The following is a 24,821-nucleotide window of genomic DNA, read 5'->3' as shown; positions in this document are numbered from 1 at the left end:
AACACATGAGAATATCTGATCTATTGTACCAAGACCCATAGGAAGGTTATATCTTTTGGTGCGTTACAGGTGGGAGTCCAAAGGTAGAGATCATTTTGGGTGACGCTGAAGTTGGTACCTTTGGGGTGGCCTTGTAGAACGGTCCCTGAGCAAATCCCAAGATCTCTCAAAGTTTGTTTCTCGCTTGTGTGCCTAGATACTTGGGAGGTGCCGTTCGAGGAGATCTCAGAGCTGCAGTGGCTGGGTAGTGGAGCCCAAGGCGCTGTCTTCTTGGGCAAGTTCCGAGCGGAGGAGGTGGCCATCAAGAAAGTGAGAGAACAGAATGAGACGGATATCAAGCATTTGAGGAAGTTGAAGCACCCTAACATCATCGCTTTCAAGTAGGTCAAGGCTTTCTTTTTCTTTTCTTTTTTTTTTTTTTAAGAAATAGATTTTTTTTTTTTTTTAAGATTTTATTTATTTGAGAGAGAGAGAGCACACGAGAGGGGGGAGGGTCAGAGGGAGAAGCAGGCTCCCCGCCAAGCAGGGAGCCCAATGCGGGACTCGATCCCGGGACTCCAGGATCATGACCTGAGCCGAAGGCAGTCGCTTAACCGACTGAGCCACCCAGGCGCCCTAAGAAATAGATTTTCTTTCTCCCAATATCTACATATGAGTTCCTGCTTTGAAAGACGTATGAAAAATACTCTATAGACTTAGTACTGGGCTAGGTATTTTGGGAGGGCACCAAAGAATGATTAAATGAAGGTCCTGTCTTTAAGAATCATACAATCTGGTAGTTCTTTTTGCCAGAGCACACCCTTCTCGGAAAGGATATACATGGGACAGAGAGGGAGCGATGGATTCTTACCAAGCAATCATATCTGATGGATCAACCTCATTCATCAATGGGATGATGGAGGTCACTCTGAGATAACCTGCCCATCCGAAAATTCAGTTAAGAAAACAAAGCTGATATCTGAAGTGATCATAGAACAATTAGTCCCTGTGTAACAGAGAGGAATTTTTTTATTAGTTTCTATTAGCCTCCCTTCTTAAATATGAATTTGTAGTAAGAGGCACCTTCAGAGTGTTTCTCCCTGCCCTGGTTTTGCTAGATCCCTTTTCAAGTAATGCCAAACACTCAACTTTCTAAGTCTAATGACACTGGAATACTGATGAGAGTAAGTTATATGCTATGTTCATTCCACAATGTAGTTGTTTTCAAGAGTGTATGAACGTATCTTTCTAGTTCAGACTGTTATTTTCATAATACTGGCAGGGATCACTAGCAAAAGGGGAGGCACAAAGGTACATTTGTGGCAGTCCCCAAACCTGACAGTGCTGAGCTCTAAATATGTGTAATCTCTTCTGCCTGTACCTTTCCCTTGAGGTCCCTCTCTTGCTGGGCTTTAAATTCTGCCCTAGCCTGAAACAAATGAATAATGAGTGGCTTTACAGGAGGGAAGGTGAAGAACAGGAAAGCTAGTCTTCAGGTGGAATGACAGTTTAGAAACTAGAGCTTCTTGATACGTTTGACATATACGTATTTCAGTCCTGGAAAATAGTATGACTGATGAGGCTACCACTAAAAGGGGAATAATTTACAAATTCCCCTTCCCAAAACTAAGAGGAACTTCTCCCAGCCCCCAAGAGGGATCCTCTCTCGATAAAACTCTCATTGTAAAGGTAAACATGTCATGGGATCATTTTTCATTGGAATCACATCCCTAAAGTAAGGAATAGAAATCTTGGGGACAGGTTTTGTAGAATGGGTTTAAATGAGTATTGATGTTGAGTTTTGATTCCTTTATGGAAAGGGAAAGAGATGTGGAAAGGAGAGAAGCATTCAGCTGGGATACTAAATGAAGTGCTTGGATGTATCTCCTTGTGGAAGGGACATGCATACAGTGGGCATAGGAGAGAGCTTCGGTTGCCCTCTTGATCCCATCCTTTGTTATGCTGTTAGGGCCAGGAGGATGTGAGACGAAAATGAAATGCTATAGAGACTAATTATACTCTTTCCAAAGATGATACATTTCAAAAGACAGCAGAAGGATTATTTTTAAGCAGACAGACTATCAGAGACTCACTTCTTTCCTTCATTTTACTTCACTGAGAAAATCATCCCTTCTAGCATCCTACATCCTAAATGGAAGGAAGGGCCTTTCATTTAACTTCCGTTTAACGAAACTTTCAAGCTTCAATCACTAGGACGCTGAGTTTGAGATACAGAATATTCTACAGATTAGCGTGGCTTCTTGGCCTCCGGATGTGGGCTGGGCTGTCTGTCCCAGGTACGAGGGCTTACCACCAGGATGTCCTGGCAGAAATGTGTCCCAAGAGTATGGGTGTGAGAAGCTTTATTTTTCCTTCCTTCCTTTTGCTTTTTCCTCTTTCCTTTTTCCTTGCAACCTGTTCCGTACCTCACTCTTCCGACCCTCCTACCTACATGTGCAGTTTTCCGCATTTTGGACGAGTACGGCCATGCCAATGCCCCACTTTTTAGGCTGAAGATGCTCGAATAGTCTTTACCTCTACATGGAAACCAATAGTGAGACGGTGTCCCGGGTTCATTACACCATGCTCTTGAGGCCTTGGGCAGTGTTGTGTGTGCAGCCATCTGTGCCATGAGTTGCTTGGCCAATGAGTCATTCAGGACCGTCTGGAAGATACGAGGCATGATGAGATTTGAGTGTGTCTCTCTGGATGCTGATTGCTGTGCTTACAGCTTCCTTTGAAGTAAGAACCGTGTACAGAAGGGGAAGTGAAAGAAGAGAATTCTATATTTTCTTTGTCCAATTTTTTGAAAGCAATCTTTTAGGAAGACCTAATCTGACTGTTCCTAATGGAATTGGGTGCCAAGGGGAAGAAAAGGTGGCAATTAGAAGTGATTAGAGAGCTGCTATTTATAGCTACTAAGAAGCCTTGTCATAGTACAGGGTTGATGGAATGATTGCCTCTCATCAGTCAAGAAAGATGGAAAGTACATAACATATCACTGTTACCCCTTTCTCTCTGTTTGCAACAAGTTAAAACAGGGTTAAATAGAATGCTGAGTAGCTTCAAACAAATATTTATTTTGATATTCTTAAGCACATTACATTATTCCTGCCTATTCTTTGCTTTTCTGTAATGAAAATGAAATTGTCTGATTATAGTTGTGGTCTATCTGTGCTCCGCCAAGTGCTCCTAAAAGTCAAGTAACAGAAACTTGAAAAAAATTTTTCATTAGAAATGAAGATGAGAATTCTGGGTAGCTTAGAAAATGATCGGAGAGTAGTAGAAATAGCTCTGTGGCATTTGACAGGCATATCATGGCAGGGAAAATGAAGACTAATTTTACTTCTTCATAACCTGCTGTTGTTATAGGACTTTCCCATGGTCTCAAGCTATGCCCTCTTCATTCCCTAATCACTTACAGCCGCGTAAGAGAGAAGACATGAGTTGGTAGCTGGCTGAGGACTTTAGCTGGGCATCTTGTAGATAAAATACTCTCAACTCCTCTAGAAAGTTTTGAAAGAAGGCGTACATACTATTAAGAGATGGGATACCGAGAATTGTGTATGATAATTGTTCTCTTTTCTCATCTTCAGAACAAAAGTGTGAAGTAGAGTTAATTATCACTTTTCTAAGGTAACATTGATATAGGAATCCCCAATATGCTTGTGTATTCAGAAGTTACAAAGCACAAAGGGAGGGCAGTATAGCATAGTGTGTAGAAAAAGCATAGGCTTTGAAGTTAGACTGGATTTGAATCTAAGCTCTGTCACAGGTGTATCATCTAGGGCAGGTCACTTTCCCTCTCTGAACCTTACCCTAGAAATGGAAGAGGGCGTATGTGTTGCACAATGGTTTGGGGCAGATTAACTCAGACAATTACATAAACAGGGAACATTCCTGACAAATAGAAGTTCTTCCATGCTAGTTCCCCTCTTCCTACCCCGTGCACCTGCACATGTTTGTGCAAAGGGTCAGCAGCGAAGAAAGTTAAGGTGAAGTTAAGAAATATTTGTCAAGGACTTGCTGTGAACTTCTAGACCTTAAGGTAGAAAGAAAAGAAATTGAAGACCTTTCCCTTCCAGGAGCCAATGATCTGTATGGGGAGAGGAAATTTGCATATAAAAAAACCGAATGGCTCCCGGGTAGCATAAGAATTTAGAGAAAGATCTTCTTGGACTGGAATCATCAGGAAAGGCTTTGTGGAAGATGTAGGAATTGATGGAAATATAGGCCACATAGAAATAGGTTACATTGGGCGCCTGGGTGGCTCAGTTGGTTAAGCGACTGCCTTCGGCTCAGGTCATGATCCTGGAGTCCCAGGATCGAGTCCCACATCGGGCTCCCTGCTCAGCATGGGGTCTGCTTCTCCCTCTGCCCTCTTTCCTCTCGTGCTCTCTGTCTCTCATTCTCTCTCTCTCAAATAAATAAATAAAATCTTTAAAAAAAAAAAAAGAAATAGGTTACATTGTATGATAATTGTTTTTATTCTAAGCAGAAATGTTTTTCCAAAGACTATATAATATAGAAAATTGACTCTTTTTTTTGGTCCTCAGACTAGTTATCTTAAATTTGACTAATTTAAAATTCAACAATTAATAGTAAAAATAGCAGTATTTTATTTGAATTCTCTCTTTCTGTACCCTGTAAACCTTCTATTTAATTTTAAAAGGAAGATATTTCAGTTACTCTTAACAATCTAACACAACGCAGCGCCTGGCCTACACAAGTCTCAGGAAATGTGCTCTTTGTCCCAGAATGGAATGGCCCCACAGAAAAGCACTGGATCCAGCACAACATAGGGATAATCTGGAATGAGCAAAAGGAACTAAAATTGTCCATATGCATAATAGAGAAGCTTGCAGACTAGAGGGGGTTTAATGGTAATTGAAGAATTGGGAAAGATTATGCCTTTTAAAAATAATATGGACAGAGAACTGGTCTTAATCGTTAAATGTATTAAATATTCTTAAAATATAAATATGTATACAGGTACGTTTGTATGTATGTGTGAATTTATAAACATATTTGTGTTTTCTTGAAAGGGGCGTTTGTACTCAGGCCCCCTGTTACTGCATCATCATGGAATACTGTGCCCACGGACAACTCTATGAGGTTTTGCGAGCCGGCAGGAAGATCACACCTCGATTGCTAGTGGACTGGTCCACGGGAATTGCAAGTGGAATGAATTATTTGCACCTCCATAAAATTATTCATCGTGATCTCAAATCACCTAAGTGAGTTTGGGAGCTGATTTTTTGGACATTTTGTTTTATTGCTTTGAAATAAGGGAATTTTTATCAAGCACGGTTGTTTTCAGACATCATACTTTCTCGGTTGAGTTTAAATCGGCACAGTGGGTAATTCTCTTTGCATGTTTTCTGGATTCTTGTTGACCAACTGACCTATGTGGCAGATAGCTCCAAGCACCTGACACTAGTTTTCCCTTTGTGTTGCTTTTTAACTGTGCAGCTGTGAAACAAGATTCATTACTAACTGAAGTATTCACTCTCCATCATCCCAGATACTTAATGCCAAACTTTCCCACCTGAAGGCTTGATTTGTTGTATTAAAAACTGAGTTTCAGAAATGTAGCCAATAGGATAAAAATGGATGAATAAGGGGCGCCTGGGTGGCTCAGTTGGTTAAGCGATTGCCTTCGGCTCAGGTCATGATCCTGGAGTCCCGGGATCGAGTTCCGCATCGGGCTCCCTGCTCGGCGGGGGGTCTGCTTCTCCTTCTGACCCTCTTCCCTCTCGTGCTCTCTGTCTCTCATTCTCTCTCTCTCTCTCAAATAAATAAATAAAATCTTTAAAATAAAATAAAATAGGAATTTGCTTAAAAAATGGATGAATAAGAGACTGAGGCAAAGAGAAAATAAGAACATTAGAACTAAAGCTTGCTCACAAAGGTATGCCACAAGATTCTGTACAGTTGGTAGAGGTGGACTGTAGATTTGGCTCTGACCTTCCTAGAGTCTAAGCAAAGAAGGAAATAAATAGTCACAAGGTTCACAGTGTCCATAAGATGATATAAACTGGCTATTTAAGAGAAGCAGAGTTGTTTCTAGTGATCTGTTTTCAAAATGATTCTTTGGCTGTCAATAACCACTTTAAGAGGAGTGTTTATTCATTTCCCCAGACCATATCAAGGGAAGAAAGGAATTGATAAAATGGTGTATGTCATCATAGCTCCTGTTTTTAAACTTTTTTTTTTTTGTATTATTTCTCATCACATTTTGGTTTAGAGAAGCAGAGAGGAATTAGCCTTTTTTCAAAAACATGTCTGCGTAGTGCTTTCATGGTTTATGGTATTTTTTTAAAATATCCATTATCACATCTGGTTTGATGTTGGCAAAAATTGTGTGGGGGTAGTTGCAACAAGTATCATTCTTCTTATTTTATATAAGAAACACGGGGGACACCTGGGTGGCTCAGTCGGTTAAGCGTCCGACTCTTGATTTTGGCTCAGGTCGTGATCTTGGGGTTGTGAGCGGGGCTGGAGCCTGCTTGTGATTCTCTCTCTTCCTCTGCCCCACTCCCCCCTTCTCCATTTCTAAAAAAGAAAGAAAAGAAAAAGAAAAATGAGGGCTCAGAGCCCAAAGTCATGGAGCTAGGACTTGAGCCCAGAACTTATAGACCGAAAGCCCCAGCCTGCATCCTCCTCGTCATGTGAAGGTGAGGGATTCACAATGATTTCTGCCTCCTGTCCATGGAAGATACAAATCAGTCCTTGATTATAAACTTCAAAGCAGCTCTTGCTTATCACCCTCGTTCTCTGCAGTGCTTATCATAGTCGTTAGCTCCCTGAACAGCCCCCTCCTTGCTTTACTTGCAAATAAACTTTATTATAGTCTTTATTCCATCTGCTCACATTCTTACACAACCTGTTGGTTTTGTCATCCACTACATATACACAAAGGACACAAAATACTTGCCAAAGGCCTCTTTGAATGGTCTCCTTCTTAACCACCTTGTTCCCCTTGAGAATTAACTGTAGAGGAAGAAGTCAGGAAGTTTTAGAATGTATAAAATCACATGCTACTTTCTTTAACTCCTGTCATTTACAGATTAGGGTAATAAGTTACCCAATAAGACTTTCCCTCTGTTATCAGTACTCCCTTGAACTTCCGGCAGCCTTGGCCTCTTTGGGTTTCAAACTAACTTTGAGAAGACAAAGATCAGTCTGCCTTGCTTTAAAGAGAGATTTCATTACCCGCATTAAATCTTAGGCTGTGTGACCCCAGCTTTGTCTCAGAGAAGACTTTACACAAGTTCTAACCTCATGTGCCCTGTAGTGTCTCCCCATGTCCATTCCTTCTTGCCATAGCAGGAAGTCTCGTAGTGACCTGGGCACCTAGGTGGCTCAGTCATTAAGCGTCTGCCTTCGGCTCAGGTCATGGTCCCAGGGTCCTGGGATTGAGCCCCACATCGGGCTCCCTGCTCGGCGGGAAGTCTGCTTCTCCCTCTCCCACTCCCCCTGCCTGTGTTCCCTCTCTCGCTGTGTCTCCCTCTGTCAAATAAATAAATAAAATAAAATGTCTAACCAAACACTTGTCACATCTTTAAAAAAAAAAAGTCTCATAGTGAGCAGCACAAAAGAGGCCGAAGAGGAAGCTTCTAGTGTTTTTCTTTCTAGGGGCTTATCACCTTTTCTGACTTTCAGGGTAAATGATACCATCAGCTCTGAAACTATGTCAGATATCCTATGATATTTAAATCCATATGCATTTTCACCATGACTAACACCATTAAATCCAAATTTCCAAAGTATGTAAATTTTACATATCAGGCGCAAAACTAGGGGTCGGTTGTGGATGAAGGTATTCTAAAGCAGTTGTAAGCAGAGCCGTTTGGTAACTAGAGAGCCGTGTGAAACTGGCATGGAGAGGGACAAATGTGAAGTCCCAGGTTCAGAGAAGGGAGGAGAGAGACTGAGAAGTTTTCTGTTTTCTAGCCACCTCAATTCTGATACCTTGAATATCAAGCTTTTTTCTTATTAGGAATAAGTCTCTAGATCATTAAGCCTCTGAAACTCTAACTCATTAACATTCTAAAGTTCTAAACAGGTTATTTCAAGTGAATTCAGTCTAGTTTGTAAGTATACTAATATTTTGAATTAGACCGGTACCAGATGTATTCATCTTTAATGCTAGAAAAGCAATTTCCCCCAGGTCACATTTCAGATAAATACCATAAAAAGGCAAACATGACTTGTGTGGAATCTACTTAAGGCTAAATTTATTCCAGCTTTTCCTTATCAACATTGGTGGAATCCCAGCATACTTATTAGCCTTTTAATGTAAAAATCCCTAGTGTCATGGTGCTATGTGTGATTTTAGTTGGCCATCATTTAAACAGTGTTTTAAAAGAAGTGTTTTTCTTAGTGGTTTGTCTGAGACTGGCAAGGTGGAAACCAATATTTATTGAGCATGGGTGTTTTACATCTCTTCTTTTAATTCAAGTGAAAATTCCATGAGGCCATTATTATAGCCCATAATTCCTTAGCAAAAACTCTTGGAGGATTTCAGAAAGGCAACATAGCGCATTACCTCACACACCAAGCAGAGTCTAGGACAGCACTCTATAATGAGCCACAGATGAATAAAATGAGTTTGCTTGATATAGATGAGAAAATATTTATACACCGTGTTCAGAGTTTTCTGCATGCTTGAATCGTGGGTAAGATCACTGGGACCTGAGTTGTCTCCATCTTACGATGAGAAAGCTGGCTTAGAAGAATCAGGTAGCTTGGCAGAGGTCACAAAGTTAGCAAGCGGTGGAGGCAGGATGAGACCAGGGGGAGCTGTGCTGTGTGGCGTCCCGTGTGTGAGTGATGCTCTGTCTAGCATGTAGCTAATGCCCCGGTGATATTGGGACTCACAGGCCGAAATCTACAAGGTAGGAGGCAGTACACAAAGTTGCCAATTACAGTCATGATTTGTATTAGTACTAATGATCTGGGTGTTCTCTTTATTTCTTTTTAAAGTGTTTTGGTGACTCACACAGATGCGGTAAAGATTTCAGATTTTGGCACATCTAAGGAACTCAGTGACAAAAGTACCAAGATGTCCTTCGCCGGCACGGTTGCATGGATGGCACCAGAGGTGATACGGAATGAACCTGTCTCTGAAAAAGTCGATATATGGTGAGCGGTGCCATCGTCCCGACAAGAAAGCCTTTCCCACTTCACTGTATGAGTCCTTTCCTCCTCCAACACTTCTGCTTTCCCAAAGTATTCTTTAGTGTTACTCACTGCTGGTTGATTTCAGGCTCCTATTGTCTGAGGTACTACCCAGCGTCATGATGAATGTGGAGAGAAGGATTGGAAGGGGAATTAGGGTGAATGTCTATTTAGTAAATCATCAGTTTGGGAGACCTTCACAGAATATGCTGAACTTTCTGGAAAATGGGAAGTTTACTTCAAATAAGCATTTGGCATAAAAGTCTTCGGGAAATATGTTACCTAGTTCTTACCTTCTTAAATAAAATACATTAAACAAAGTTTACCTAGTCTTGGTGCCTCAGACCATCACTGAGTGTATCAGTGATGTACTTTGCTGTGATACGGTTATGTGCTTTAGAGCTATTTGAAGCGTATGATAGGGCTGTTTGCCCTTTTTGTAAACATCCCGTATGAGCAATGCTTTTTTATTTTTTGGCCTTTTAAAAATCTTTATCAGCTTTTCCTTTGAGATTACGAATCTTTACTATTAATAGTATATTTCCCTGTAGTCACTTTTCTCCCATCCTTAAAACCGGCTACTAATGACTTTTAGGCTTAAAACCAAAATAATAGCATGTGTTAAAATTACATGTAACACCAGAGTAAGTAAGATAAAGTGGAAATGTGGGATCATTTGTAATTTGGGTAATTATCACCAACATGTCCTCCTTTGGGATTATACCAATTACGTTCCCAACAGAAATGGATAAGTATTTTCTCAGTCTCACCAACAAAATGTGCTAACTTCCTGGATTTTTGCCAACCATCTAGGTAACACATGGTGTCTTGGGTGCAGCTTTAATGTGCATTCCCCTTCTTATAACTTATAAGTTAGGTTGTACGTTTTTTCATATATTTACAAACCATTGGTAATTTCTTATTTGTGAGCTATTCTGATCCTTTGCTAAGCTCTCTGATCTTGATTCTCATCAATTTATAAGAGTATTTTATATATTAAGGAGATTAGCCTTTTGTGTGTATGAATTATGGATACTTTTCACATTTTGTTATTTTGTTTATGGTGGAGTTCTTTCTCCATGCTAGGTTTTTTTTTTAAATGCAATTTAACTGATCAGTGTCTCCATTTGTGGCTTCTGGATTTCATAAATAGAAAGCTTTCACCACTCTAAGATTAGTAAAAAGAAAAAAAATTTCCCATGTATTCTTTCAGGGGTTTATGGTTTCATTTTTTCTTTTCACATTTGAATTTTTGATTCATTTGGAATGTATCTTGATGTAAGATGAGCGATAGATTTAATTTTACCCTCAGCTGTCCCAACAGCATTTACTGACTAGTCAGTGTTCCTGCACTGGTTTGGGATATCCCTTCTATCATATACTCAAGTCCTATATGTATTTGGCCTATTTATGGATTTCTGTTCCCTTCCATTAGTCTGGCTGTCTATTCACACACCAGAGTTAATTACCGAAGCCATATGATATGTCTTTTTTTTTTTAAAGATTTTATTTATTTATTTGCTAGAGAGAGAGAGCATAGGCGAGAGAGAGTGAGCGAGAGTACAAGCAGGGGGAGCTGCAGGCAGAGGGAGAAGCAGGCTCCCTGCTGAGCAAGGAGCCCGATGCGGGACTCGATCCCAGGACCCTGGGATCATGACCTGAGCTGAAAGCAGCCGCTTCCTTCACCCAGGCATCCCGCCTTATGATATGTCTTAATATTAAGCAGTGTTGATTATCCCTCACTGAGTTTCTTTTCCAGAGTTTTCCTGGCTGTTTCTGTTCTTCTTATGGCGGTATTAGAATTTTGAAACTGGGTATATATTTGATTAAACATGAATAAAGAACTAAAATACCAACCAGTCTTTCTGCACTGTCTTTGGTACCTGTTCCTGGTACTACTGTAGGTCTTTCGGAGTGGTGCTTTGGGAGCTGCTGACAGGAGAGATTCCTTACAAAGATGTAGACTCTTCGGCCATTATTTGGGGTGTTGGAAGCAATAGCCTACACCTTCCAGTTCCTTCCACTTGCCCTGATGGATTCAAAATCCTTATGAAACAGACGTGGTAAGAAATCTCTTTCTCCTAAGATTCTCTTTTAACTTCTTCCTCAAAACCACGTTTAAAATTTCTCTGAAACCACAGGGAAGTCTCCGATATGGATTTGGAGCAAATCACCTGGTTAAAGCCTGGCAGACTTGGAGTTATTGATAAATAAAGAACTTGGTATATCCTGAAACAGTAGGCCTTATTAAATGATAGCTATTATGACTTTACTAGTCCTAAGGGACTGTTATTATCAAACAGGCCACTGATCCTAGAGATTTCCATTTTATCATTACAGGTATCTCCTGATTACGTTTTCCTTTTGCTCTTCAGCATGTGCACAAGGCCTGAGATATAGCCATGCGTGGAGCCAAAAATGTTTTCGATAAAGTAGAATAAAATCTTTATCCTCCCGGACACAACCTCAGCAACGCACAAGCTGTCTTTTCTAACTTGTAGGCAGAGTAAACCTCGCAACCGGCCTTCTTTCCGGCAGACGCTCATGCATTTAGACATTGCCTCTGCAGACGTTCTTGCTACCCCACAAGAAACCTACTTCAAGTCTCAGGTAAGTCTGGAAGCTCTCCTCCGGTATACTGAACACGCAGCCGGGGAACTCGTGAAAAAGAGGAACGCTTAGAACCATTCTGATTCTTGTAGCAATTCTAGAGCTCTAGCTGGTGTGAAGCAATGGCTGGGACACCTCACACATGGGAAATTTTGGAGTTTTTTAAACACTTAAGATATATCATTATCTCATTTGAAAGGAACATGTGTCAGAATGTCATCCTCAGGGTAGTGAAATTGTTGAAGAGAAAAGAGAAATATACTTGAATTAGAATTACTGCTGACCAGGGCGCCTGGCTGGCTCAGTTGGAAGAGCATGAGACTCTTGATCTCGGGGTTGTGAGTTCAAGCCCCATGTTGGGTGTAGAGATTACTTAAATTAAAAAAAAAAAAAGACTTAAAAAAAAGTTACTGCCAACCTTCATAAAAGGGTTGCTTCCCTTGTTCCCTTGAAGGAGAAAAATCTAAAGTATGGTGGAGGGAAGTTAAGGACCAGAGAGCCCAGGATAGAATTAGGCCCAGAGAGAACATTTCCCCTAACTCTGTGTGTCACCTATTAGCACCAGGTAAAATATAATTTAATGTACCTGTTAGCCTTTACTGTCTTACAGACCATTCCAGACTTATGGCTTAAAATATTCAGATAAACTCCTTGAGAACTATTAACACTATTGCCTATCTATTCAAATACGTGTAAGTCTGGGGCACGGGAAAAGCAATCTGTCCAATCTCTGTGTTCGTGTTCAGAAAAAGACTTAGGCCCTTTTGTGAAATGAAAGAGAATAGTGAGTACTTTCTAGGGAATCTTTCAAACTTTAGGATTAGGTTGCAACTACAGCTTTGCTTCCTTTCCCATAAAAGTATGCACACCCCAGTTTGGAAAAGCAGTTTTTGGTGAGAGTACTAAGTCACAAGCCATTGAGACAGTATAACTGTGTACTTGGAAAACTTCAAACTGGAAACCGATTTTACTTGAATGCTCCCAGAATGTCACTCCTGAAGCCAGCGCCACATCTTCTGAGTGCCCACCGTGTGCAAAGCACTGCATAGTGCAGCTAAGTGCCCACATCCAGTACCCTCGTTTGTACAACTCACGTTTACCAATACGTGCGGCAGTAAGATTGAACTCAGAAAAGTTTCTTTTGCAGCAAGAATATGAAGTGGAGAGGAAGTGGAAGGAGAGGAAGGGGAAGACATTACACTGGGCATTTTTTAATATTAATTCTTCCATATGTTTCTCCCAACATAAAATTTTACCTCTCCTTAAATAGCCCCAAATCTGCTATGCGTGCCAGTTCCTAGGATTATTTCAGGTACTTACAAGCTGGTTTGTCTCTGGGTCTGAAATTCAGACCCTCTCTGGCTACTGATAAAGTTTTTATGAACTAGCTACTGAAGTACTAAGAAAAGCAACAGACGTGAGTCTACCCCTTGTCCTACGATCTTGGATAAGTCACTAAAATCTCTAAACCTCAGCGTACGCATCAAAAAAACCATGAAGATTATCGTGTCTTCTCTTCCTTATGGGGTTTTTAGCTAGGACCAAATGAGAAGATAAAAATGCAGCTGTATTGGAAACTAAAGAACTGCTCGATTGTAAGATGTTATTCACTGCCCGCGAAGCTACAGAAATGAAGCCTCCTTTGGGTTGTTACATTCTGGAGAACTCCTGAGATGGACAAGGTGGCAGCTGGGGGACTCCTCTCCACGGTGCTTTGACTCGATGCCACTCGGATGGGGACGGAGCTGACTATTTAGCACCTGGTTTTGCTAGTCTGCAGTCTCGTACCTGAGGCTTCCTCTCCCCCTGCCTGCTGACAGAGCCCGGTCCACATCCTGTCCGTGGTTGGAAGCCACGGGTCTCTACTTTCCACCAAAACTGTTGTCAGGAGTACTGCCAGGAGCCCAGCTGACTCCTTCCGCTGTTTCTCAGCTTCTATAGCACAGATGAACACAGCAGCCGATTCCACTACAGTATTCCATTCTGCCAAAGCTGCTTCTCATTCCTACACAGTAACCTATTTCTCCTGGTATTCAACTGCATTTGCTATCAGTCTTTTTCTTTCTTTTTTTTTGTGAGCTCTACACCCAATATGGAGCTTGAACTCACAACCCTGGATCGAGAGCCGCATGCTGTGCTGACCGAGCCAGCCAGGCACCCCAGCACTGGATATCAGTTGTTAGAAAACATTTCCGTGGGGTCCCAGATCCCCATTGCTAGGTGGGCCTTGTGCCCTGCTTCTAAGCCCTTCCCCCACACTCTGCTTTGCACCAGTCTGGTTCCCTTTTGAGTACCACTGCGACCACCCAGAAATTCAGAGGCTGGGAATTGCAGACACACAAAGTTCATTATAGGGACAAACTGTACTCCTTAAAAGTAATCTCATCATGGGGCCCCTGGCTGGCTCAGTTGGAAGGGCATACAACTCTTGAACTCGGGGTCATGAGTTTGAGCCCCACATGGGGTAGAGAGATTACTTAAATACATTTTTAAAACTTAAAAAAAAAAAAAAAAAAACAATTTCATCATGAGCAAGTAGGTCCTTAGGTAGAGGCTGGGCACTCACCCGGGAAGGGAGTAAAGAGGATTCCTGTGCCAGTCAAGAGTTGGACTTGATGACCTCTTGAATCTTTTCTGACTCAGAATCTCTGATTTCCTGCTACTTAGTCCCACAACATCCTGCTTCTCTATTCCTCCAGCTAGGCTTGAACTGGCTCCACTTCTTTTTTTCTTTTTAAAAAATTGCGGTAAAAATAATGCAAAATTTTCCATTTTAACCATTTTGAAGTATACAGTTCAGTGACGTTAATTAAATTGACAACATTGTGAAACTGTCACCACTATTTCCAAAAGTTTTCATCACCCCATTAAGCAGTCATTTCCCATTCCCTCCTCCCCTTGGCCCCTGGTAATCTCTGTTCTACTTTCTGTCTCTCTGAATTTACCTGTTCAATCTACTGATTGAATAACTGGAAGGCTGGAGAAGACGAAAACCTTTTAAATGGGATGGCCTTTCCCAGGCCTTATCTAGGACATGAAAAGGATCCCACTAATGGTAAAAACCCAAGTTTCACTGGATTTTTCCCTTACCTGCTTCCCCGGGACTTGAATACCTTGTGAAGCACCCCCTACTCCCTCCCTTGACCCCTTCACATGCATTTGGAGGGAATCCCCAGTGAAGAGTGGGGATCTCAGTAACCTCATAGTAACATCTGCTCTGCTTCTCACTGACTGGCCTGACACAGCAGTCTCCTGCTGGTGTCTGCGAGGTATTACCTTGTGGGTTAGCTCTGTTTTCTGCTACAAGACCATAGGCCCAGGGCGCCTGGGTGGCTCAGTTGGTTAAGCGACTGCTTTCGGCTCACGTCATGATCCTGGAGTCCCAGGATCGAGTCCCGCATCGGGCTCCCTGCTCAGCAGGGAGTCTCCTTCTCCCTCTGACCCTCCTCCCTCTCATGCTCTCTGTCTCTCATTCTCTCTCTCTCAAATAAATAAATAAAATCTTAAAAAAAAAAAGATTCAAAAAAAAGACCATAGGCCCAGCTGGCATCCATTGGATGCCGCCATATCCCAAGGCACTGCCTCACCCATCAAGAGCTGCCATTTCCTCCTGTAACTAAAGCTCTGGACTCCTCAAGATTCCAAAGCTGCACATTGTTCTATTTACACAATGGACTCTTCCAATTTCGCTGTTGAGTTGCACTTGGTTAAAGGTAACAGAACAGTGCTGGTTATGGCCCAGTGTTTTACAGATATTTTAATGAAACACTGGGAAATGCTCCTCCACTCCTATGATGGTGGCTTTGTTACAGGTCAGGTTCATGCAGGATTTCTCCTTTCTCTTGTGCCACATTTTCTCTCAGAGGCACCTCAGTCTCTGTGCAAACTGGCTTCCGGCCTACCCACCTTCCATTTCTTCAGATATGCCCAGACATGTCTGAACTGAAGATTAAGTACAAATTGGGGCTCCTATTATGTAAAGATTCTAAGCATGATGGAACTCCAAAATTGACCTCTTCCAGTAACACCATAGCTTTGGGGGAAATACATTATGAATCAGGACCTGGGGTTTTCCCCACACATCCTGTTCCCTCTTCATGGTGGTGGTGGGGGGGACTTCTTTTTGAAAATCTACTTTTTTAATAGGTTTCAATATTCAGTCTTCAAAAGGTTCTCTTTATTTCCATTCCCATAAACTAGATATTAGGAGGTTTATTTCCTCGAGATTTTCAAGAATTAAAAAAAAAAAAAAAAAATCTGTTCTGTGACCGCTGATTCCCGACCACCAGAGGGAGATATTCCTTTTCCTGGTCCTTTCTTTAGGTATTGTACTGGTGTCTACAGATATGCTTTTGCATAAAAGAGGACACTTTAAGGCCCAAACCTGGCCCTCTCCCCTACCTTTTTTTGGTCTAACAACTCTTGATTGTCAGTCTTAGGCTTCTTAAAGCTCAGGTATTCTTCCTTCAGACTTTGATCTGATGATTGCAAGAACAGCATTACTGGAGGCTCAACCAAACTTGCATTCATTGCTTAATACTGTCAAAGACTGTTACCAAACAATGGGCAGCGCATTCTGGATCTGAGTTTCTGATGACCTTCACTTTCTGATGACCTTTACTTTCTGATGACCTTTACTTTCTGACGACCTTTACTTTCTTTTTTTTTTTTTTTTTTTTTCAAAGGGTGATGCAAAAATAGTTTATTATGACCTTTACTTTCTGATGACGTTGTTTGGCAGGTTTGGTCCCAAAAGTCAACTGACTGACAGAAATCTTTCTCCAATGGTCAGTCAATATATATATATATATATATATATATATATATATATATATATATATATATATATATATGAAGATCTAGCATATTATAAGCAGATAAGCAGGATGATGACTTTCTAAATAATTACAATATAATTTCCTTTATAAAAGTAAATGAGAGGGGTGCCTGGGTGGCTCCGTTGGTTAGGCGTCTGCCTTCGGCTCAGGTCTTGATCCCAGGGTCCTGGGATCCAGCCCCACGTCAGGCTCCCTGCTCAGCAGGGAGTCTGCTTCTCCCTCTCCCTTCTACTCCCCCTGCTTATGCTCTCTCTCTCTCTGTCAAAAAATAAATAAAATCCTAAAAAAAAAAAAGTAAATGATAAACAGCAAATTTGGGGAGAAACCTTCTGTAATTTCACAATTACTTAAGCATGACTTCTTCCATGATCTAGAGAAATCATTTTAAACATGAATCTCAAGGTAATAGAATAGCTCCAGAGGAAGAATATTTAGAGGCATTTAGTTATACATTTAGCCTTTACTGGAAATTATCTTAATCTCATTAGCTTCTTGTGATTGTAATTTATATGTAATTTGAGGAGACTTCTCCTTTAGCTGTTTTCTAGAAACTGTCTGTAGACTATATTCCAGCAGAGGTTTTTCTAACCCCTAAAATTTAGATAAAATTGGCTTGGAATTCCATGCCTTGTGGAAATCCCAGTGTCCTAACATAGTCTGTGAATTCCTGGGAGATTTATAATTTCATGGTCACTCTCACTCTGCCTTCCTAAAATTTTTGGGCCCCATCCCTGCCATTTTGTGGTTGTTCCTTTATCTTTATCCTGTCATTGACCCAAACATGAAGTTCAGCACCTTTTCTTGATGTCTAAAAAAAACAAAACACTCATCCAAAGTCAAGGTGAATGTCAGAGACTTTACTAAAGTTTTTGGAAATTGGAAGAGGCTTACATTTTGAATAGCTGAAATCACATATTTGGTATTCATCCCCATTCTAAAAATTTTGTCGAACTACTACATTGTTTAGCCATACCTTTTCTCCTCCTCTTTCTCTTTTCCTGTTCTTTCCCTCACTCCCCAATTCCTGTAGAAGTCCCTACGTTTTTATTCCCGAGTCCTGCTGTTCATGCCCTGTGTTTCTACTCCAAATATTTTCTCAAGATATTTTCTTTTTTTCTTTTTAAGATTTTATTTATTCATGAGACACAGAGAGAGAAAGGCAGGCAGAGGTAGAGGGAAAGGCAGACTCCCCGCAGAGCAGGGAGCCTGATGTGGGGCTCGATCCCAGGACCCCGGGATCATGACCTGAGCCAAAGGCAGATGCTTAACCGACTGAGCCACCAGGCACCCCAAGATATTTTCATAAACAAAACCTAAGAGAAATTCTGGTGCCAATTAAACACGATCATATTCTCACTGGCACGTACTTATACCAGATGGTGAGAAGAGCTCTCTTTTTGGCCAGGCCATCTCAGCCATCATCTTCACTTAAAACTGAGCTCTCTTGTTCCAGAGGTGATGGCCAGTATGCCGGCTGTGATATTTCTGGTGGCCAGTATGGCAAGGAAACTGGAAAAGAGATGACATCCCATGTTGGACTAAATACAGAGAATGAGGTCATGGTGTGGGGGGGGGGGTGCAGATACAGGGGCATGAGCTATTTTGCTATCAACTGATATTTACTGAACGTTTATTCTGTAAGGCTCTTCAGTAAAAACATGTAGGGGAATACCATCCTGCACCTGACCCTATGGTTTTATCAGGGGCTGAAACTCCTCGAGTACTAACAAATTCTATTTTGTCCTCACCCAGGCTGAATGGAGAGAAGAGGTGAAAAAACACTTTGAGAAGATCAAAAGTGAGGGAACTTGTATACACCGATTAGATGAAGAACTGATTCGGAGGCGCAGAGAAGAGCTCAGGTGGGCTGCTCTCTCCTCCACCTCGTCTCATCCCTAGATCTGCAGATACTGGCAGGAACTCTCTTTGTGAATCACCATTTTACCTTCTACACACCTTTCACCTCTGCTACTTCCTGTTAATTCTCTTTAAAAGTTGCCCCCAAAGTGAGCCCTCCTTTGTCCCACTGTCCCATCCACTCCCTGTAACTTTGTTATCCTCCTTTAATATATCTCTGCAGCCAGCCCTCCTGGAGCTATGCTCTTTCTTCACTCAGTGCCTGTCCTAGGTGATGTGGAAGGCAGCGCTTTATAAGATGTAGTTCCTGGTCTCAAGATGCTTATGACTGATTGAGGGGTACAAAATGTAGCCATAGGTAACCATCGTATTAGGCAGGATCTGTGCCATAGATAAGTACGGGGCCAGGGGGTCAGCCTTAATTGCATGTTTCCATGAACATGAATATATTATACTGTATTCTTATTAAGGTGTTGTCAATGCTACACAGACAAAGTCTACACATTATGCACAAATCACAGTCTGATTTTTATCTGTGCCTCCCTCTGGCTATTCTGTATGGCTGGATGTGGCTCCTAAGGATAAACCAAGGGAAAGCTTGGTTTCCCATCTCCCACTCCATCTTGTCCGAGTCATTACATCAGACAAGGGATCCTTAAATTTAGACAGCCCTCAGACAAATGCTTTTTTTTTTTTTAAGATTTTATTTATTTATTCATAAGAGATAGAGAGAGGCAGAGGCAGAGGGAGAAGCAGACTCCCCGCGGAGCAGGGAGCCTGATGCGGGACTCGATCCCAGGACCCTGGGATCATGACCTGAGCTGAAGGCAGACGCTTAACCGACTGAGCCACCCAGGCATCCCCAGACAAATGCTTTTGAGAGAAACCATCCTGGTTCTTATTTCATTAGAACTGTTCTTTGTTCTCCCCCAGGGTAGTCAGCTTCGCTGATCCTCTCTTTTCTTTGATAGGCATGCTCTGGATATTCGTGAACACTATGAGAGAAAACTTGAGCGGGCTAATAATTTATACATGGAACTGAGTGCTATCATGCTGCAGCTAGAAATGCGGGAGAAGGAGCTCATTAAGTATGTATCCAGACTTCTGTCTGTTGTTCCTGAGTCGGGTCTATCAATCAGCCCAAATACTGTTCCACCATGTTGCTACTACTCAAACCTAAAATGGCAGATACTTTATTCATTCACCCAGCATTCCTTAAGGGATGTGCTGTGCCCAGGTCCCTTCCTCGGTGAAGTTTCAGTTGGGTGGAGTTACTGTAGAGTTTGTTATAGAGGAATGAGCATTTGACCGACATTTGCAACTTCACCCTGCCAAAGGGCTCCAGGAAGGGAGTCCTCATCTCAAGAAATCTCAAGAAGAGCTTGGTGTGGATGAGGGGGAGCCTTTTGCCCCCTGGGGAAATAAGGTGGCTGAGGAAAGTGGTTTAAGGGATTCTTGACAATGACAGGAGACCCCGGTCGGTGGTCCCAACCAAAACAATAACTGAAACTAAGTAGATCTTCTACTGTGTCTCTCATGAGGTATGTTGGGGGAGGGAAGGTCAGCCCCTGAGTGCACCAGAGAGTGGAAGAGCACAGTGAAGTCAGATTAGTTGAATTGAGCATCTTTTTTTTTTCCTTTTAACCTGAATTGTAGTGTTGTTATTCAAATAGTGTGTATCTGTTAAGGGTGACCAGAATCTGTGAGTGGAATTAGCCTGTGAAAACTTCCTGCCCATCTTTTCTGTCTGCAGTGACTGAGCTGTGGCTCTTCCTTTCATTCCGCAGGCGTGAGCAAGCAGTGGAAAAGAAGTATCCTGGAACCTACAAACGACACCCCGTCCGTCCAATAATCCACCCCAATGCCATGGAGAAACTCATGAAGAGGAAAGGCACACCTCATAAATCAGGGATGCAGACCAAACGGTGAGACATCTGTGCCAACCTGACATTCAGAGAAATGGGAAAATATCCCCCAAAATACATTATCCCGTGATGGTGTGTCCACTCTGTAGCTCATCACGGGCACCCTTGCCTCTAGATAAAACAGCGTAGGAAAGTGAGAGGATGTGTCATGAACTCTAGGAATCTAGTTTTTACTCTCTGAGACGTACATATTTATTGTCTTAGCATGGCATAGGGAAAAGAGAAATAAACTGAGGGCCAGGCAGACGTGGATTCAAATCCCAGCTCTGCCTATTATTACAAGCTGTATGATGTGGGCCATGTCACTTGACCTCTTTCAGCCCCATGGGTAAAATGGCATAATGATCACACATGAGATTTCTTTTTCTCCTTTTGACTCCTAGTGCACAGAATTGGGTGAATCATAATTCTTGTTTTATGCGACATTGATCCACGTGTGTCCCACTTTTCCTTACTCATTTAGTTAGTTCTTTTTAATAATGTAATAAGTGCCTGTAAATCCACTGCCAAAAAACAAAAGCAGGGGCTTTGATAATTACCTGTACCTAACCATGTAGGGCCCCTCATTGTATTCCTGCATGGGATTTCTGCGAAGTTTAAATAAGAGAAATGTGAAATCACCTTACAAATCACAGGTGTTAAAAAATGAGTTTTTGAATAGTTAAAAAAAAAAAAAAAGGAAGATTGCCCTTTCCTTTACAATGCATTTTCCTTATACTAGTTTAATATTAGAATGCTCTTCCAGTCAGTTTTTATTACCAGGCTCTACTAGATGCCCATTCCTCCCAAATAGTGGAGAGTGGATTCTATTCTATCCAAGTTAATGTAAAGGAAAGAAATGTCCCTAAAACCTGGGGTGTAGACCCAATGGTCTACTGCAAAATGCAGTAAGAATAAAGGTAATGACAAAATGCAAACAAAGAATGTATTTTAAGGCTTCCAGAATGGCAGCCATACTACCATAGCATGACTGATATAAATCTAAACTACTAAAGAGTAATTACATGGATTAATTCCAGTTTTGCTTTTACTTCCCACCCCTGATCACCTTCTAGTTAAGTTCTGAGAAATTGCAGATGGCACCTGGCAAAACCCTCTGAGGATCCCAACACCTCTTTCTTCTAATGTCTTAATTGGAGACTGAGTTCACCTGCTTGCTCCTCTCTGCATTCTGCTACAGTTAAAACTAAGAGCTTTGGAGGAGAAAATAGTACTGTTTCATTTTTCAAAATGTGAGCTCATGTTGACTTTTACTGTTGGCTGTGAGGAATATGTTTGGGAGAGTTTGCCATCACCAGCAGATGCTTAGTGGACAAGCTGACTGAACTCATGCAGGAAGACAACCTGGAATGGGTCTTTGAGCTGCAAAGAGTTCTGCTCTCAGTTGATTGGCCCCTGGAGGATGTCAGTTACAGATTATTTGGACAGTCCAGTGATTAAGTCAGAAGTCCAGTGACCTGGGAGGAGATCAGAGAGGGAAAACCATCCACCATCCTTTGGCCTAGGTGTAAATGTGGGTTCAGCTGGGGACTAAAAAGAAGAGAATCAGACTCAATTATGGATCCACAAAGCCTGTTACAAGTGAGTGTAATCTAATACAATGGTCTAAATACTCATAATAAGGAGAGGCTTGGAATGGGGCCAGAACTATTCCTTAATGTCAAAAGACTTGAGTGCCAATTAGGAGTTCTGCCGTTTACTTCCTTTGTGATGGACACAAGCCAATTAACCTCTCGGATCCCTCAGTGCCTTTATCTGTAAAATGAATATTGGAAAAATGAATAGTAGGAAATGAGTGTTTTATATACTGTAAAGTGCTTTGTCAACTGTGAAGTGCTGTATCATTGTTATTCTGTGATTTTTGCACTGCCAGGTTCAATAAAAGCAGCCTTCACCTGACTTAGGACACTTTCACCGCAACCCTCTTCTAGATCCCACCATAGCTAGTCGCTGTGAAAGTAGATGCCCCTAACTGGGCCTCAGAGGGCTCTCTTGCCTCAATCAAAGCCCCAGGACCTCCTCCGTCCACAGACTTCCTGTGGCACAAGGTGGCCAGCTGACCACAGAACTGTGAACCTGAGACAGGAAGATGCTCGCAGCAGCATAATCCTCTGCCCACCTCGTCATATACCAGATTTACCTGGGACTTCTGTGCTAAGACAAGCCTTTAACTGTTCTCCCAAAAAAAGAAGGAAAACACATCTCCTACAGCCTGATGCTGGCTCATTTCCTATTCACATGTGGTCCTCATTTCAGCATCACGTGAGAGTGTGTTAGAAATGCAGACTCTTGGGCCCCATCTTAGACCTGACGGACTCAACCATTTTAATAAGCCCCGAGGGCTTTGTCGGCACCTTTAACCTTGTCCTCTGAATCTCCAATAAGCCAGTCTGGGGATTAGGAGAGACTTCTTGTCTGGATTCTGCTGGTAATGCACTGTGAGACCATGAGCCACCTTGGGTTTCGGTTTCCTCATCACATAAGATAGAGGTGGGACTGTATCTTGGTTTTCAAGCAAGGTCTGGGACACCCTAGGGCTTGCAGAGAGATGTCAGGGATTATTGCAGAAGTCGAGAGGACAAGGACGGGGAGCCCAGCAAGGCGGGACTTCTGCTCTCCCCACCCCAAACTGTCCCACTATATCTGGGGCAGGGGCAGAGGGGGGACCGTGAGATATAATTGACAAATTATATTTGGGGTGTACAACATAACCACTCAATATACATATATATTATGAAACAATTACCACGATAAGTCTAGTTAACATCCATTCATCACCACAAATAGTTATATATATTTTTTCTTGTGATAAGAACTTTTGAGATGTCTTAGAGACGTTCAGATATACCATGCGGTACAGCTGACTCTTGAACAACACAGGTTTGAGCTTCACAGTTCCACTGACATGTGAATTTTTTGCAATACAGTACCATAAATGTATTTTCTCAACATTTCCTTTTCTCTAGCTTACTTTAAGAATACAGAATATAATACATATAATATACAAAATATGTATTAATCGACTGTTTATGTTACCAATAAGGCAGCTGGTCAACAGTAGGCTATTTTTAAGTTTTTTTAGAGTCAAAAGTTATACCTGGATTTTTGACCAAGATTATACTTGGTCCAAGTATAATCCAAGTTATACTTGGATTTTTTATCCAAGGGGCAACTGTACTATTAGCTATAGTCTCCAGGCTGTACATTACATCCCTGGACTTAGATATAACCGGAAGTTTATACCTTTTGACCCTCTTCCTTCATTTCACCCATTCCCCCACCCCCCACTTCTGGCAACCACCGATCTGTTCTCTTACTATATCTATTTTATATACTGAGTTTCTCATAATTCATTTGAGAAAGGCATCTGTTGTTAAAAAAAAAAAAAAGGGCGCCTGGGTGGCTCAGTCGTTAAGCGTCTGCCTTCGGCTCAGGTCATGATCTCAGGGTCCTGGGATCGAGCCCCGCATCGGGCTCCCTGCTCAGCGGGAAGCCTGCTTCTCCCTCTCCCACTCCCCCTGCTTGTGTTCCTTCTCTCACTGTGTCTCTCTCTGTCAAATAAATAAAATCTTAAAAAAAAAAAAAAAAGTCTGGGTCCTTCAGCTCTGTAATCTGAAGATTCGTGTCTGTTTGGTTCCAAAGAAGGAAGGCAGTAGTGGTGCTCTCTGGTGTCCTCGAGTCTCCGCCTGTACCAGTCCCTCGGTTCAAAAGCCATTTATTGTTTGCCTGTGCACCCTGAAATCAGTGTGTGCTCTGGCTCGCTCTTGCACATGATCTGCATGGCCAGCCCAGGGAGCCCTCGACAGCAGGACTAGGAGAGGAGACAGGACCATGCCAGACCACTCCTCACAAGCCCTTCTCTTGATGGCTCTGTCCAACCTCCTAGGCTCTGTACTGTTTCCCTCTCCTCAGTCCCCACCCCATTTCCCCACTTCCTTAAACATGGTTGAGTACTGAGTGTGAGCAAGGCTCCCTGCTAGTGTCCTTCCCATACACAGATGGATGGACAGAGTCCCAGACCTCAAGCAGACCATGTCTAGACCAAAGTCCCTGAATTTGGCCTCTTGCCTAATGAACCTGAGGTTTCCTTCTCTTGTGCCAGATCCCTGTGATTTGTGATCTTCTGTGGGATCCCTCTAGATCCATCATCAGACAGATTCCTGATCGTGGGCAAACCTTTGCCTCTGCCTTGGCATGTTGGCACCAGGCTGATAGCTGAGGTTATAAGGAAGAGATCGAGAAACCTGTAGGGTAGAATTAGACTGTAAAGGGGATTGGGTACCTCAGCTAATGAGGCACAGAATAAAATCCAGAAGGAATGAAGGAACTATAGGTGGACATCTAGGTTGTTTCTAATTTTCTGCTATTTTAAACTATAGTATATAACATAACGTCTTGGAAACACACATCTTCATGCGCATCTGTCATC

At 42.0% G+C, this 24,821-nt stretch overlaps 1 protein-coding gene across 12 annotated transcripts in view; it reads left to right on the top strand.

Annotated features, from left to right (window-relative positions):
• MAP3K13 (mitogen-activated protein kinase kinase kinase 13) overlaps nt 1-24,821 on the top strand; it is a 167,206-nt gene that overhangs the window by 132,124 nt on the left and 10,261 nt on the right. For all 12 annotated transcript variants that reach the window (XM_064584064.1, XM_064584078.1, XM_064584068.1 and 9 more), the window contains 8 exons: nt 197-380; nt 5,025-5,216; nt 8,968-9,126; nt 11,067-11,225; nt 11,664-11,772; nt 18,363-18,472; nt 19,439-19,555; nt 20,255-20,392. In XM_064584064.1, the coding sequence (XP_064440134.1) occupies nt 197-380; nt 5,025-5,216; nt 8,968-9,126; nt 11,067-11,225; nt 11,664-11,772; nt 18,363-18,472; nt 19,439-19,555; nt 20,255-20,392 (1,168 nt within the window). The remainder of the gene's footprint in view (nt 1-196; nt 381-5,024; nt 5,217-8,967; nt 9,127-11,066; nt 11,226-11,663; nt 11,773-18,362; nt 18,473-19,438; nt 19,556-20,254; nt 20,393-24,821) is intronic.

The sequence above is a fragment of the Mirounga angustirostris genome, unplaced genomic scaffold, assembly GCF_029215605.1.
Source record: "Mirounga angustirostris isolate CCGP_5_RB_7025 unplaced genomic scaffold, mMirAng1.0.hap1 SCAF_1, whole genome shotgun sequence".
Taxonomy (NCBI): domain Eukaryota; kingdom Metazoa; phylum Chordata; class Mammalia; order Carnivora; family Phocidae; genus Mirounga; species Mirounga angustirostris.
Note: the sequence above shows the minus strand (reverse complement) of the source record. Positions and strands in the feature narration are given on the sequence as shown.